Here is a 17076-nt window from a genome sequence, read left to right on the forward strand (position 1 = left end):
ACTTCAACCCTAATTTAAGTACAGGATTTTCCTTTCTGCTAGGTCATCAAATTTATCAAGCGTCGTATCGCCTAATTCCCCATTCCCACGACCATCTTGCGGTTTCACATAGGCGTATTTAACACTGCTTGATTTTCTACTTGCAACAGGACAACGGAGCTTTGTCAGCACCAACACGTTCTGATTAATCCTGGCATAGATCTATACACATATTACAACGTGATGCTGTCACCGTATAAACTACTTCTGGTTCTCCATGAGGAAGTTAAAGCTAATTTAACCCTTCATCCACAAATATCATCATTAATCCAGTTATTCCTAAAATATTTAAAGGAACCACGGTATCAGTCACCCTTGACAGTTGCTGAGTTATCACACTTATTTCATAAATTTTATCAAGATTTAAATGTACTAACCATAGGAATATTCACTCAGTCGAATTCTACTAAGAAACAGCTAATTTCAAATTGTCAGTTTTTCAACAGCTACCCTAAGAATTTTGATTACCTTTTAGCAATTGCTAACTATAGCACTTCCTCCATAAAGTTATTGAAACGTTCAGATGATGATGCCCTTTATCAATTACGAGTTTTTAATTACTACAAATTTTTGATCATTTTTGAATCGTTAAACTTGGCTCAGTTAGAACTTTTTAACTCAATTAATATTGGGGACGAAGTTACATTATATGATAAGATATTCAAATTCGACGAAAAGGATACTGTGTATCAAGAATTTTTTGATGACAAATTGTCAAATCTAAAGAAATTGAATTTGTCATTTAAGTTATTTATAGATCATGATGTTGGAGATCAGGACCATTTGATTGAAGTTATGGACAATATCGACAAAGAGGATTTACTGGTATTACAAGAGAATTTAATAGATTTAGAAAAGACTGAAAGGAACCCATTTTCGAAATTAATATCGATTGTTAAGTTGCACAAGAATTTGATAAAATTGTTTATTAATAAAGGGTTTGAAAATAAAAATATCAATAACGATTTGTTATTGCCTTCATTGATATATCTTTTGATCTATAAACTTGATAATGAGGAACTTTATTTGAATTTCTTATTCATAAAGAACTTTTTAAATGTTTTAGATACCAATCCAGTTGAGTTGTACAATTTTAATTTAAATTCATCATACAATCCAACTCAAGAAAGACTTGCATCTGCTCTGGGTACTGCTAAAGTTAAACGGGGTAACATCTTTGAACTTTTGAATTTATTTGAAATTCAGGATCAAGCTCAGAGCCAAGAATTTGTAATTGATGATGATTTCAGGTTTTTCAATAATGACAAAGACTTAATTACTTATCTTTCTCATGGATTTTTAAATACGGGTGAACTTTATTTCTATTTAACCAATTTTGAGGCTATTATTGAATATTTAGCTAATTGTACAGTGTCCGAATTGTTATCCAAAGAAGAAGAACATTTGAATATTGATCCAGATTTAAGAAGATTGAATGTCTTAAACATTCCAATTTCAAAATTAGTCGAGGAGGAATTATTAACCCATTTCCAGTTCCCGGATGGTGCTTTACAAGAGGAAATTAAGCTAAAGCAAGAAGAAGAGCAGCTGCAACAACTGCAACGAGATAAGTCTAGATCAAGATCATCATCGCTTATTAATACCATCACTAATAGAATTAACGATACACGTACGAGATCAAACAGCTCTTTGAAGCAAGAAATATTTCCTAGTTTAGCTTCAGCTGAAGAATCCATTGAAGGTACTGGGCTTTCAATGATGAGAAATATTATTGGAAGATTCAGCAGTGCTAGTTCAAGTTCAGTCCCTCAGATTAGTGACAACAACAACAACAACAACAACAACAACAACAACAACAACAACAACAACAACAACAACAACAACAACAACAACAACAACAACAACAACAACAACAACAACAACAACAACAATCAAGAACAGCAACAACCGATTATTTCTCCCGATAAAAGGTCCAATTCGTTATTAAACCGAGTCGCACCAACTCATTCAAGAACTCGATCATCCTCCTTAGAAGCATCAATTAGTAATCCTTTCACCCATTCAAAAAGAAATTCAATTACTTCGAAATTTGCAACCGGAGTTACTGAATTCATGACCAAATTGAACCAACAACAACCGCAACAATTACTGCTGGTTCCAAATTTACAAAATACTGTCTCCGAAAGTAACAACATTTCAAATAGTTCTTTGCAATCATTGGATAATGGGTATAGTAATGGCAGTAATACCGTGGATGCAGCTAGCTGTTCTTCTACGGTGGTTCCAAAACCTGAAGCTGGTCGCAGCAGAACCACCAGTCTTCAAATATTAGACAAATGGTTTAATAATATCAGTGCTAATGCCCCTCAACAACTGCAAAATACGATATCACAATATTCACCAATTTCACCTGCACACCCAAGAGTGAAGTCTTATCCCTTGCCAACAAATCATGAAGAACCAGTAAATGCAATTGACGATGTTGAGCAATTGACCAAATATCACAATGTTGATTTTGAAAGTCTTTCGATTAAGCAACTTAGAGAATTGAAGCAATTTTATGATCATTTTTGTTTTGGGTTGTTGTCCAACAATTATGATAAAGGGAGTGGTGTAGTTACTGATAAACTGCCAAGTCGGAATAATTCACTTGATAACGATAAGCTGCCAAGTCGTAACAATTCCCTTGACAAGTTAATGGCAAAATTTGATACTACCGATCTTAATAGTAAAGCCGAATCTATTGATTCTAACGAGAAGATTACTAATGGAAATATAAGTACCAGTTTATAGAGTGTTATGTCTGGTATAGATATAAATATACTGGTGGCATTTCTTGGTCCCCATTAAATACATGTATAGACGTTGTAAATCGTATATTTTATAGCGTTTCTATATAGTTTATTAAAACTCAACCCTTTTTGGTAGCGCAATTCATTTCATATCCATAGAAAAATCTAGAAAGAGCCGCATTGAGATTCACATTATATAAAAGCAAACTTATGTTGCAACGCATATTCACGATATCAGCTACAATCAATAGAAGTATGGCCCACATATGAACCGATCCAATTACAAGCGAAAATCAACAGAAGCTGAACTTGAAGAAGAAGGCGATCTAACTAAAAGAACTAGGTTAGATTCTCTTTTTGACGAGTTGTCTATATCAGATGAAGGATCTTCCAATTCTACCCGTTCGTTCATACAACGAAAAGACAAATATCCCAAATCTCAAATCAGCTATGTGATTAATCCAGGTGTTAAGGGGGTGCCTTATGGTGGCATTGCTAAGAAACCCGCCAATGGACAACAAACAGGGCTGTCGATCCATAATCTAGATACATTCCTTAGTGAACGCTTAAACGAGCATCTACGAGTCATGATTTCTTCCCAACTAGCGGTGATTGCATGGTATGATTATAGATTTTTGATAGTTTATCAATTTCACAAATGGGTTGTTAGAATGTTTAATAAATTTGTTAAGGAATACAACCAAAGAAATGGAACAAGGGTAGCTCGGTTCAAAAATTTTGAACTGATTTTAAAATTGGTTCACGATAATGTCCTCACTCTTCCACAGGTGTTTGACATTGTTTTACAAGAGAATCGATTAGAATTAATGAGGTTACGTGCGAAATTAGACAAGTTTCAGTTGCGACGAGAATCAAGAGAAAGAGAAGAAGAGGTTGACGCAACTAAAGAAGTAAAGTACAATTATTGGGATAATTTGAAGTTCGACAGTAACAACGACTTTGAAATGGCTGATATCAGCGATAGCAGTGATCGAAAGTTGTTTGAATTGGATCCAGCCTATGAAACTGATATTGATATGGCTTCAGAAGGAAGTAGCGACTCTATTAAATTTAACGGATCTAGTTATAACCCATTCTATGGCAATTATAGTTCACGTCCTGTATAGAAATTTTCAAGCGTATTTTTATCAGATCCGAAATGCGGATAATTTGGAGGGGGAAAAAAAAAAAGTTGGGGGATTCACACGATAAGGAGAACTAACTTCTTTGCCAAATACCACTATGATTCTCCTTCCAGATGAAATTATCGTGAATATATTCAAATACCTTTCATCTAAAGAAACTATAAAATTGATAAAGAAGCTTGAATGGGATCCACGCTTCACGGCAATAGTAGATTTGCTATATCAAAGATTGTATCATGGAAGACTATTGATTATAAATGAAGATCCAAAGCAGAAATTTGAAAGCGATTATGAGCTTACTGTTGATTCTTTTGAAGATATGTTTACATCTACGACTCATGAGCACTCACTTTTCCGCACTATACGACCTAACTATGTGGAATTCAAATTTTCAAGAAATGCCAGTGATTACAGGACTTTTATAAACACCTTATACAAGTTTCACACTTTATTAACCAGAGGGAGTCTCGAAGTTCAAGATTATTTCGAAAATTTGATCTTGCAGGTAAACTTCTACATTGATGCCAATCTAGTGCTAATTGAAAACCCAAATACCCTTACCACTATCATTATCAAGATCTTGTTAGAATTAAGTGACAATATCCATTTGGTTAGTAAAATTAAAGAATTTACAATCAAATGCACTGATATAGGAGCATTTTATCAATCCAAATGGTCAAATTATTTGTCACGATTTACATCTTTGGAATATTTGGATTTACTGCAAAATTTATTACAATCTAGTAATTACCAAGAACAAGAATTTGATATTTGGGGCAAGGAAAAGAAATTCCCCGATGGTCTAAAAGAATTAAAGTTAGATTTTAATATGTTTACTGAAATAACCAAGGAATTCATAACCAAGTTACCAAATCTGTTACAATCATTGCTGTTGAATTATAATACAATAGAGATGATTGAACCATGTTCAATTGGTGTTTTGTTACCTAATCTTAAATGCCTTGATTTGAATTACAATAATTTAACTGCATTGGAACCTAGTATATTTAAAGATTGTGCCCGTGGATTTGATTTGCGATTAAAGGCAAGTCATTTGGATGATACTACAGTAGATCAATTGAAAATACTTGCTAAAAAAAACGGATATAAAGTGACCTTTTAGAAGTTGAAGCACATATAATAGCGTAGTGCTTATCTGGTTGAATATTATATAGAGTTAGGTTATTATTGAAACTTTACTTAAGCAAGAAAGTCTGTAAAACGGCGTAGCGTTATATGTCACTCTTCTTTTTTTTTACAATTGAACCAGGATAGAATAAACATATTGATGATATGTTTCTTCTTATGTAAATCAAGCAACTTTTTTTTCATAATACTCAGAGGATAAGCACACTTTATCTGATACTTTTAGAAGAAACTAAACCGCATAAACATGATTGTAAAAAAAAAAAGCTAACCCAAAATAGGAAGTTGATTTTACGACTAGCATATTTTCTTAATCTTGTATTTGAGTGGGAATGAGTACGATTGAGTCTCTTCCAAATGAAATACTTAGTATAGTGTTTTCCAACTTATCTTGGGTGGAATTGAATGGTATTATAAAAGCGCTACAATCGTATCCAAGATGTAACAGGATGGTTATCTTATTGTATCAACAATTCTTTTCGAAGATGTTCATGGTAATAACGGGTGATGAAAAAAAGCAATCGGAGATGGAACCTTCGATTATTCTGTTAGATGAAGCTTTTAGACACTCTAGTGGACAAGCTTCATTATTTCAAAGAATACGACCAAAGTATATCCAAGTAGAATTTAATAGAAATGGTGAGGAAATTGAAACGTTTTTAAATTATTTAAGAACATTTAGAGATATATTAAGGCTATATAATTCAGAATCTCTGAATAGCTTTGACGGTGTTTCCGTTATGAGGTTCTTAGTTTGTATCTATCCAGAATATGGTCTTATTAGCTGTGATGAAGCATTGATTATCGTACTGGATACCTTGCAAGAACTTAGCAGCAGTAAGAATTTAGTTTCTAAAGTGCAGAATATAAAAATTTCGGGTATTGATATTGGATCCGTTTATAAATCCCACTTTTTGCCTCACCTCAGCAAGTTTAATAGGTTAAATTATTTGGATTTGCTGCATACTATGCTTCAAAGCAACGATTTGATGGGATTTGATGCATTCAACCAAGGGATAACGATTTCAGAACGATTAATGGTTCTAAACTTAGACGATAACAATTTGACTATTATTACGAGTGAATTCCTTAAATATCTCCCCAGACTGCTTGAAGTCCTACTGTTGAATAATAATAGAATCCGAGAAATTGAACCTTGCATCTTAGTTTTGGTATTGCCCAATCTTCTCACTTTAAAGTTGAATTATAATCCTCTCTCTAGATTATTCCCATCAATGTTTGGTTCCTGCCGTTCGTTTCTCCTGTTGGAATTAGAAATGACATTTTTGAGTCTGGAAACTATCGATGATATTAAAAATATAGCGAACAGTAGAGGTTTCAGGGTAAAGTTTTAGTAGTTAAGAGGGAAGTGATTTTCTCAAGTGACAACTTTCCCCTCAACATAATAATTTGCAACCAAGTGGAACTCAGACGATGTCCCCTTGATTGAATAGACTATGTCAAAAATATTGATTTAATTAGTATATGGGCATCCCTTATCTTTGGTTGAAACTTGCTGTTTGGATATATATGATGGGATAAAAGAGGAAAGGGTGTAACCAAGATAAATCCACCAATGTTTTTCATTCATTCCCGATGTAGGTTTCTTATTTTCTGGCGCGCGGATCTCGGACGATCATTCGCCCGAACCAGAGCAAATGGCTCAGATTTTTTTTCAAATTGAAGGGATCCACAATTTCACTCGTTGTAGGATAAATCAGATCGCAAATATACTTCAGCTATGATAGGAATAAACAAATTGGCAGTTCTACGAATATTGAATCCAGTTGTCAAACCCAATATCATCGGCATAGCTACAAAAAGAGGTATAATCAGTTCATTTGGAAGATCTCATTGTATAAATGGACTCCGAACTACTCAGCATCAGGTTTTGAATCATATTAGATTTAATTCCACCACTTCCTCAACTTCATCTCCTGTGCCTGTCAATGACACTATAAGCCCTACTGAACCAGAGGTGAAAAAGAAACAATCAATTGGTAAAGATGTGGTCAAGCTACTAAAATTGGCAAAGCCCGAATATAAGCTAATGATTTTTGCTTTAATCTGTCTATGTATAACTTCAGCAACAACTATGTCATTACCTTTATTCATAGGAAAAATTATTGATACAGCAAAGACACCTAGTGAGGATGATACTGAAGTAAAACAAGAGGTTTCTGATCCCGATAACGAAAAAGTCAAAATTCTTGGTCTCCCACCATATCAATTTTACACAGCATTGGGAGTTTTATTCGTGATTGGAGCATGTGCAAATTTTGGAAGATTATATTTATTACGTTCTGTGGGTGAAAGGTTGGTTGCACGATTAAGATCAAGAATGTTTCTGAAGATTTTAGCCCAGGATGCATATTTCTTTGACATTGGTCCTACAAAGACTGGTATGAAGACTGGAGATTTAATATCGAGAATAGCGAGTGATACCCAGATAATTTCAAAGAGTCTTTCTCTGAATATTAGTGATGGGATGAGGGCAGTTATCAGTGGGTTTGTTGGTTTATCTATGATGTGCTTTGTATCTTGGAAATTAACCCTTTGCATGAGTTTAATGTTCCCTCCTTTGATTGTAATGTCATGGTTTTATGGTCGTAAGATCAAAGCGTTATCAAAGCTAATTCAAGAGAATATAGGTGCCATGACTAAAGTTACTGAAGAGAAATTAAATGGGGTGAAAACTATTCAAGCATTTTCTCAACAAAGTCTCATGCTCCATAATTATAATACCGAAATTAAAAAGATTTTCAGTAGTTCAATGAGAGAAGCTAAATTAGCCGGGTTCTTTTATTCCATTAACGGGTTTATTGGGAATACCAGTATGATTGCATTGTTAGTTATTGGAACAAAGTTAATTGGCTACGGCGAATTATCAATTGGGGATTTATCCAGTTTTATGATGTATGCTGTGTATACAGGTTCTTCTGTATTTGGGTTAGGTAATTTCTATACCGAATTAATGAAAGGTATAGGAGCTGCGGAAAGAATTTTTGAAGTTGCTGAGAGTAACCCAAGAATTCCTAACCAATTAGGACTGAAGATTGATAATCTAAATGGGGATATTGTATTTAAAGATATTCAATTCCGCTATCCTTCTCGTCCAGATTCAGTTGTATTTAAGAATTTCAATGTTACTATTAAACAAGGGGAGAATGTTTGTTTTGTCGGTCCCTCAGGTAGTGGGAAGTCCACTGTTAGTCAGTTGTTGTTAAGATTCTATGATCCGGATTCAGGTGAAATAACTGTTGGTGGCCACAAAATCCTGAGTTTGAATTTGAATCATTATCGTAATCAATTAGGTTATGTTCAACAAGAACCACTCTTATTCAGTGGGTCTATTAAGGAAAATGTCTTATTTGGGAAAGAAAATGCCAGTGAAGAACAAATTACCCACGCATTAGAATTAAGTAACTCTTCCCATTTCATTGATAAATTACCTGATGGTGTTGAAACATTAATTGGTTCATCCAACTCTACCCAATTGAGTGGGGGACAAAGACAAAGAGTATCATTGGCAAGAACTCTTATTCGTGACCCAAAAATCTTAATTTTGGATGAAGCAACTGCTGCCTTGGATTCAATTAGTGAAGAGATTGTTATGAAGAATTTAATGACTTTGAATCGTGAATATGGAACTACAATTATCTCTATTGCTCATAGATTATCCACGATTCGCAACAGTGACAGGATTATTGTATTCAATAACCATGGAGAAATTATAGAAGATGGAGCATTTGATGACTTGTATAATGATCCTGATAGTGCATTCAACAAGTTATTACAGAACCATAATTTAGAGTAGCGTATTGTGTTGTATATAGTAATAATGAGGTTAAATATTTAACTATTCGGGTTGGTAATTATAATTTATGAATGAAATTGTTCCGATGGTTTATTATTTTTTATGTGTCGTTTGATGGGTTCTTCGCCTATTTCGCGTAGATTGCATGTGACTATGTCAAGTTTCTGTCAATACAAAGCCACTAGGACTAACAGGTAGCAGATCCTGAATATAAAAAAAAGCATCTTTCAAATGCTAATACTTGTTCAGAGCCCAAACTTGTCCTAAAGTAGATTTGCATAGAAGGGCTGCTAGCCGCATCATTATAACCGAACATACCGCGGCTTCCAGGATTGATCCAAGCAAGTGCTCGGAACTTCAGGATCGACATACGGGTTGTCGCAACTGCAATCATGTGCAAGGTTTTAAAAAAATTAGTCACGGATCTGGATTTTTGTTTCTGCCTAAATTAATTAGTAATTTGCCCCTAGAATATACTTTCTTAACTCCGGCGGCGCCGGTGTCAAAGCAAAGTATAGGCTTATAAAAAAATATCCTATGCTGCTCTTGAAATATTTTGGTGTGACGCGGCTATTTCTTGGAAGCATAAAATTAGCAATTCAGATGCAAATCCCAACACTACGTAAACATATGGTGAATTGCTCTGAAATTCCTCTATTATTTAAACTTGCCAAGTTCTCTTTTTGTTGGCCACAAAGATCTTCTTCTGTAATATATATTTGGAACTTTTAGCTACTTCGCTATTACCAAAAAGAGTAATTTTTGCACCTCGCAGTCCCCACAAACTCCGAGGTATATATCCCCAGATCAAATAAAATAAATTTACCACAAAAAATTAAGAATTGAAAACAGGCGTCTCAAAATCTATTCAAAGATTAAGGTAAGATGAAGTTCTATAACAAGGTAACGCTGGCGCTAGCTTCCACTATAGAATTGAATGATTCGCTCGTTGATGAAGCCAGCGATAAATTCCATCAGCTATTAAATGAGAAAGACCATGTCAAAACAGAATATCGAGAGGAACCAAAAATTTCCACCACAGAAAGAAAATACAATTCCACAGAAGATGAAGATGAAGACATCGCCAGGCCATATCTGAGCACGAATGGGGGAAATTTTTTTGGCGACTTGTTGAAACTTGCCTACGTTAATTCAGGTGTAGGTTCACTTTCACACTTGACAAGATTCGGATTGGATGATTTGTTTAATAGAGGTGGAGACAAAAAGAATAAGGTGGATGAGAATAATAAGGAAGTTAATTATCAAGTAGATACCAAAGAGAATGATAATTTACACCACAGTCCTAGTCATACACCACCTCCAAAAGTAACTATTGATGAAACATTGCATGATCATTTGGAGAGCTTGAACGAAGCTTATGAGGAAGTCACAGAAATACATCCCAGCCCTGATCATTCATTGCTATCCCCTAAGGACTCAAATGAAATTCAAGACTACAATCCTGATGAAATAGAGAGTTTTAACTCTGACGAACAGATCCATGCTGTTGAACTGAAAGACTTTGAAATAGGAGAACCATTAAGTTCACCTCTATCTAGAAAAAAGCTTACTACTTTGCAGGCTTCTGTGATTGAAAACCTTGATCCCCATTCAATAAGGGAAGGGGTACTCACTAAACTAAAGGAAGGTATGCGGGACAACCTTCCGATGGAAAGTCCTCAACAAAAGCAATATTTAAGAGTTCAAATAGCGAACAAGCTTCAACGACTGTTTCACTTAAGTGAACATGAATATTTCCTTGGAAACTACAATTCGTGGCTAATCAAAGATGTGCTACTTCAAGGACATGTGTATCTTACTAGCGATTCGTTATTGTTTTTTGCATTTTTACAAAACAAGGATATGCAAAATGAGGAGTCTACCAATGTGGCGATCAATGATGATTCCTTAAGTATCATACAAAGTGGAACTTTGGGATTAAAAACGATGCGTTATGGGGATACTTTAGTCAGTGGAATGCTAACCCATAGGTATTGGGCAGTTTTGCGACAAGACACAATGAGTATATACAGTAGTTCTACTGAGTTGTATTTTCCATTAATTGTAATTGATATCAAGTCGTGTCTTTATGTTGAGGTTTCAAATAAGCAAAAATACGAAAAAGAGGCTGTATCTCCTGTTGGAAGAGGTTATGCAGGTTATGGTATTTCAAGACAGAATTCTGGTACTTCAACCCCAAGGGACCTGGACGATGTATCATCTGATCTTAGAGATCTTCTTCAGCAAGAAGCATCAGAAGAAACTGTTGAATCGTCGAGTTCACATGTTTGGATAAAGTTGGTAACTAGAAAAAAGACATATAGGTTTCAATGTGATAGTTTATTTGTTGCTCGCAAGTGGTGTAATAACTTGACGAAATTGATATTCCACCACAATAATACCAATTCCAATAGTGAAGTTTTGATAAAAATCCCTCATTCCAACATAATAGAGTATAATCAATTTGCTATATTTTCAGAAGATCAAGATGAAGAAGACAAAATTGAAGACGAAGAAAATGATATTCCCTTCGGTTGGAATGTGAAGTATTATAGTAATAACGAATCTAGGTCAACCAGACTAAAGAAGAAATTTACTGGAGAAGACGAATCATTAGAAACTGAATCTATATACTTTCTATTTCCTAAGAGTGGTAGTAACTTCTTCAATGAGTTTGAAAAAATTGTTCAGAACAATCAACAACAAGTCAAGAAGGAATCTTCTAGTGAACTAGTAAGAACGCTTTCAGAAACGTTTAAAAGAAGTAAACAAGATGACTCTCGCAAACAATTGGGTAAATCAATTTCAACATTGACTCCTTCCTTAAATAATTTGGTTCAAAGCGTATTAAATGCAAATGGAATGGATTCGGATTCGATACTCAGTCAGCAAAGTTCGGAAAAATCAACTGCCAAAAAATTCGGATCCACTTTAGTCAACGCTACCAAGATTTTTGCACCCAAGAAATCTCCACTGGTGATCATCAATGAATCTTCGGACGACAATAATGACATACCTGAACCTAAAAATGAACAAAACAATTTCTGCTTGCCGAAGAATTTGTCCGTGGGTGGGTTGAGAAGTTTGGATATACTACTTGAAACAAGTATTAAGCAAATGGGAGAAGCAATTACAAGGTATGATACTAGTAACAGTGCTAAGAGCCAAGAAGAATTATTTTCAACAATTTCAAGAGATTCTTCTCAAACAAAAGGAGGAGGATATGGACCCAGTGCAATTACCAAGGCACTCACTGTTTTTGGAAGCAAATTGCGTCCGATACCAAGTCATTATCAAAGTTTTTCTGATAATGATTCATATTATATCAAGCAGTTAAAAGTACGTGAACGTGACCAGAATAATTATCGTGAAACCTTTGCGTTGGGAGAAGATTGCAAATTGATTTCATCTTACAATTGTTATTTGCAACGGTCATTTCCTGTTTACGGGGAGTTTTTCATTGGAGAAACAGAAATCTGTTTTAAGAGTTCATTACCAGGTCTTTCTACGAAGATGATTGTTCCAATTTTTGATATTGAAGCAGTAAAGAAGGAACATGGAATCCGATTGGCTTACTCTGGTATAAAGATTATTTGTAAAGGTCGTGAAGAAATGACTCTTGAATTTAACTTGGGAAGCTCTAGAACTGATTGTTATCGGGTTCTTTGCCAACAATTGAATTACACTAACGATGAGACAAATGATTCAATTGATCGACATATAGATGATACTGAAGCAAGCTCGATGAACGGTGATAACTATCATATTCCTAGCTCGTTGGAAATAGCAAGAAAAAGAATTGAAATGGCAAGAATTAAGATGTTTGAAGATCGGCTAACTACTGCATCGGGACTAGATATCCCAATTATGCTAGAAGATTCCCCATTTCTCAAGACAGAAATGAAGCCATCAGCTTCATACAAAATCACACTTTTGACTATTGGTTCACGAGGAGATGTTCAACCTTACATAGCTTTAGGTAAGGGATTAATTAAGGAAGGTCATAAAGTCAGAATTGCTACCCATGGAGAGTTTGGACCTTGGATTAAGAAGCATGGATTAGAATTTAAAGAAATCGCTGGTGATCCTGGAGAGCTAATGTCATTTATGGTTAATCATAGTTCGATGTCTGTTTCCTTTTTAAAGGATGCTCAAGCTAAGTTTGGAGCTTGGATTACTAAATTATTAACTACCAGTTGGGAAGCGTGTCAAGGAAGTGACATTTTAATTGAGAGTCCTTCTGCAATGGCTGGGATCCATATTGCTGAAGCGTTGGTTATTCCATATTTTAGAGCTTTCACCATGCCATGGACAAAGACAAGAGCATATCCTAATCCATTTTTTGTTCCCGATCAAAAGAAAGGAGGATCATATAATTATCTTACACATGTGTTGTTTGAAACGGTATTTTGGAAAGGAATATCCAGCCAGGTAAATAAATGGAGGGAAGAAGAATTACATTTACCAAGGACTAATTTGTATAGATTACAACAATCACGGGTTCCATTTTTATACAATGTATCTCCCTGTATACTACCACCGGCTGTTGATTTTCCTGATTGGGTCAAAGTTACAGGTTATTGGTTTTTAAATGAAGGATATGGTGACTATCAGCCACCTTCTGACTTGGTTGGATTCATGAGAAAAGCAAGTGAAGATAAGAAAAAGGTTATTTATGTTGGATTCGGGTCAATTGTGGTTAAAGATGCTAAATCATTGACTAAAGCTGTTGTGGATGCTGTTGTAAAGGCAGATGTTAGATGTATATTAAATAAAGGCTGGTCTGATCGGTTGTCAAAGGATAAGAATGAAATTGAAATTGAGTTGCCCAAAGAAATATTCAATTCTGGCAATATTCCTCATGATTGGTTATTCCCACGAATTGATGCTGCTATTCACCATGGTGGTTCTGGAACTACTGGAGCAACGGTACGAGCCGGGTGTCCGTCCGTTATAAAACCGTTTTTTGGTGACCAGTTCTTTTATGCCACTCAAATTGAAGACTTGGGAGTTGGATTATCATTAAAGAAGTTGACTGCCAAATCTTTGACTAAAGCAATAGTTTCCGTCACAACTGATAGTGCAATTATTGACAAATGCAAGAAATTAGCTAGCAAAATGTCAAAGGAACATGGAGTGCTAAGTGCCATTGAAGCAATATATAGTGAATTGGAATACTCGAGAAATTTGAGTCTTATCAAGGACAATCATAATATCAATTATAAGAAGCATAATCCTGATTTTCCAGCTCGAGTTGGTAGTCCAAAGTCGGATAGTAGTGGTGAATCTGTGCTAACCAGTGATGTAAAGAATAGTTCTTTTCTTTCTTTTGCTGTATAAATGGTGATTGTATATATTTTAATGATTGCAAAATTATTTTCTTTACTGATACCCGTAAAAAACTCGGACCATTACCCAAAATCGGATATTTGTGTCCCAATTTCTAATCGTGGTCACGTGAGTTTTTGCAATCGATAATTTGTCATTTATTTTTTTTTTCTTTTCTTTTCCACTATAATGTCTGGGGGTTCATTTAGTCATATCATCTGATAAAAAAATCCACAGTTCAACTCATTGCTCCTTTTTCTTGCTATCCTTACATACTTTAACGAAGTGACTTTAATAAATTTTATTTATCTTCAACAGATTACAACCACTGATAATTGTGTCTGAACCAAAAGTCTAGAAGCGCGAACTAAAAAGAGTCACAATTCACCAAACAATAAAAGGAGATCCACAGTTTAGATCAAGTCAATTTTTAATTTCACATTAGTGTTATTTTTTTTTTTACGGAACAGGTTGAACAATTTTCCCCCTTTTCATTCATTCATCTTGAGACTTGTTTCAACAATAACAATCAAGAAGGTGAATAATCCAGCAGCCACATTTGCATCATTTTCCTGATAAATTCTGAAAAATCTTTTTCCACAATAACTCGAGCATACAATAATACTATGGTTCCTTGTAAATATAAGGACGTAACCGAAGAACAACGACAAACCAATTCGTTTGCCCGATTAGTTCCTGGACAAACAATTGTTGAGATTCCTGAATATACCTTAGAATGTGGTGAAACATTGTATAATTTTCCAGTTGCATACAAAACATGGGGTCGTTTGAATAAAGAACGTGATAATGTCTTACTTATATGTCATGCCCTTACCGGTTCCTCGGATGTCCAGGACTGGTGGGGTCCTTTATTAGGTAATGGTAAAACTTTTGACCCTAGTCGATTCTTTATTATTTGTATAAATTTTATGGGCTCACCTTATGGATCTTGTTCCCCAGTTTCTATTGATAAGAGAACTGGTAAACCCTATGGGCCTTCATTCCCCTTAGTTACCGTTAAGGATGATATTGGAATTCAAAAATTGATTTTAGATTCCTTAGATGTTAATGGTATTTCTTGTGTGATTGGTGGTTCTATGGGTGGTATGTTAGCATTGGAATACCTGGCCACATATAATGATAGCAATTATGTCAAGACTGTCATTGCATTAGCCACATCTGCAAGAGCATCTGCATGGTGTATTTCTTGGAATGAAACTCAAAGACAATGTATATTTAGTGATCCTTACTATGATGATGGTTATTATTATGAGAATGGTAGTGGAGTTAAGCCAGATTCAGGTTTGAGTGCTGCTAGAATGGCTGCTTTATTAACTTATAGATCCCGTAATTCTTTTGAAACTAGATTCGGAAGAACCGTCGGAACAAAGAAAGCTGCTAAACCAGAACCTTCAAACTTATCCGAGGAAGAAAGATTGAAAAGGGAAGAAGCAGAAAAGGGTATAAGATATCCAAAGACCAAGGATGAAGAGAATTGGTTGTTGCATAATGAAGGATCAAGATCTTCTTTAAATATCCCTGCCTTGGCAAACGGAAGCAGTAAGCCTAATAACAAGAAACCACCTACTTATTTCACGGCACAATCCTATTTAAGATATCAAGGAAACAAGTTCATTAGTAGATTTGATGCCAATTGTTATATTTCAATTTCAAGAAAGTTGGATACCCATGATATCACAAGAGGTAGAATCGAACCAGCTGATCATTATGCTAGGGATCAAGATCCATTACCAGACTATCTCCAAACATTGAGAAAACCTCATTTGGTCATTGGTATTCAATCTGATGGATTATTTACATTTGGTGAACAACAATTGTTAGGTGATAACATTCCAGGAGCCATTTTGAAGAAATTGGATTCTCCTGAAGGTCATGATGCATTTTTATTAGAATTCGAATTGATTAATGGATATTGTCTTGATTTCTTGCAAAAGAGCTTACCTGAGTTTTATGATGAGAAATCTGGTAAGTTTGAATTGTTCAACAATTGGCAAGATTTTGTGGAAGATATTGACAATGGAGGTAATTCCGTATTTGGTGAAGCTGAAAAGAATATTACCAACTGGTGAATAGTGGGACAATATCAGATCTGTAGTTCTATAGTTTTCATAAAATTTTCTTTAAAAATAAATTATTATACGGACGTTCAAAGGTATTCTTGTAGTGTTGGTTGGATGCGCACTATCTAAAGACTTCTGAAGTGAAAGTTGGGTTGCTTTCTGGCCTTGCTAAACTGGAAAGTCGGATTCTGTAGGAATTCAAAAAAGCAGATGTCATTGTTCACAGTTACTTCACCATTGTATATAAGACTGTCGATACAGCTTTTGAGCAAAAAGTATGCCATAACAGTGTTGTGATGTCACCGCGATTATCTGTTGCCAAAAGGAACTAATAATTTATCTTCAATTCACAATAATTTCGTAAAGGTCCACTTTATGTTGAATTTTATAGTATGATATATTTCGTACCACAGCAGTATCAACTGGGTTGTATAAATAATGTTTAAATCTGTGTATATGTGTAACGTACAGGTTAGTTTATGGTGGTTGCAAAAAGAACCATGTTAGATTTTTATATTTTTCAGGAATTTTGTTTAAAACTTGTCAAAATTAAAAATTATACAATTTAACAAAATCAACATATTTACTTAATTAAAAGCTTTAGAAAGTCATTGGATACCATTTTATCACTAATTGAAGAATGATATGGAAATATCAATTTAAAATAAGCCATATTTAGGCATACCATAAAAAGCTCTCACGTGACATTAACAAATTGGGATTCCCCAAAAATGTGAAAACTTGTAAAGCGATATTGTCTTTTCATT

At 34.7% G+C, this 17076-nt stretch overlaps 6 protein-coding genes across 6 annotated transcripts; all 6 read left to right on the plus strand. All coding sequences in view use genetic code 12, as the record gives it.

Moving 5' to 3' along the window:
* Positions 1-222: 222 nt before the first annotated feature.
* SPAPADRAFT_49455 (uncharacterized protein) lies at positions 223-2793 on the plus strand (the record flags this gene model as incomplete). Its single annotated transcript, XM_007373934.1, has 1 exon — positions 223-2793. One exon carries the CDS (start codon positions 223-225, stop codon positions 2791-2793), a length of 2571 nt encoding a protein of 856 aa, XP_007373996.1.
* Positions 2794-3058: 265 nt separating this feature from the next.
* Positions 3059-3919, plus strand: SPAPADRAFT_133905 (uncharacterized protein; the record flags this gene model as incomplete). The annotated part of the gene is made up of 2 exons (XM_007373935.1): positions 3059-3198; positions 3241-3919. The coding sequence occupies 2 exons, from the start codon at positions 3059-3061 to the stop codon at positions 3917-3919; spliced, it is 819 nt and encodes a 272-aa protein (XP_007373997.1).
* A 102-nt stretch (positions 3920-4021) lies between these two features.
* SPAPADRAFT_59846 (uncharacterized protein) lies at positions 4022-5143 on the plus strand (the record flags this gene model as incomplete). Its single annotated transcript, XM_007373936.1, has 1 exon — positions 4022-5143. One exon carries the CDS (start codon positions 4035-4037, stop codon positions 5058-5060), a length of 1026 nt encoding a protein of 341 aa, XP_007373998.1.
* Positions 5144-7178: 2035 nt separating this feature from the next.
* On the plus strand, positions 7179-8900 carry MDL1 (ATP-binding cassette permease; the record flags this gene model as incomplete). The annotated part of the gene is made up of 1 exon (XM_007373937.1): positions 7179-8900. One exon carries the CDS (start codon positions 7179-7181, stop codon positions 8898-8900), a length of 1722 nt encoding a protein of 573 aa, XP_007373999.1.
* A 1566-nt stretch (positions 8901-10466) lies between these two features.
* UGT51C1 (Ugt51c1p) lies at positions 10467-14280 on the plus strand (the record flags this gene model as incomplete). Its single annotated transcript, XM_007373938.1, has 1 exon — positions 10467-14280. One exon carries the CDS (start codon positions 10551-10553, stop codon positions 14238-14240), a length of 3690 nt encoding a protein of 1229 aa, XP_007374000.1.
* Positions 14281-14492: 212 nt separating this feature from the next.
* On the plus strand, positions 14493-16397 carry MET2 (homoserine O-acetyltransferase; the record flags this gene model as incomplete). Its single annotated transcript, XM_007373939.1, has 1 exon — positions 14493-16397. One exon carries the CDS (start codon positions 14855-14857, stop codon positions 16316-16318), a length of 1464 nt encoding a protein of 487 aa, XP_007374001.1.
* Positions 16398-17076: the final 679 nt, after the last annotated feature.

Source organism: Spathaspora passalidarum (assembly GCF_000223485.1).
Source record: "Spathaspora passalidarum NRRL Y-27907 unplaced genomic scaffold SPAPAscaffold_2, whole genome shotgun sequence".
Classification (NCBI taxonomy): domain Eukaryota; kingdom Fungi; phylum Ascomycota; class Pichiomycetes; order Serinales; family Debaryomycetaceae; genus Spathaspora; species Spathaspora passalidarum.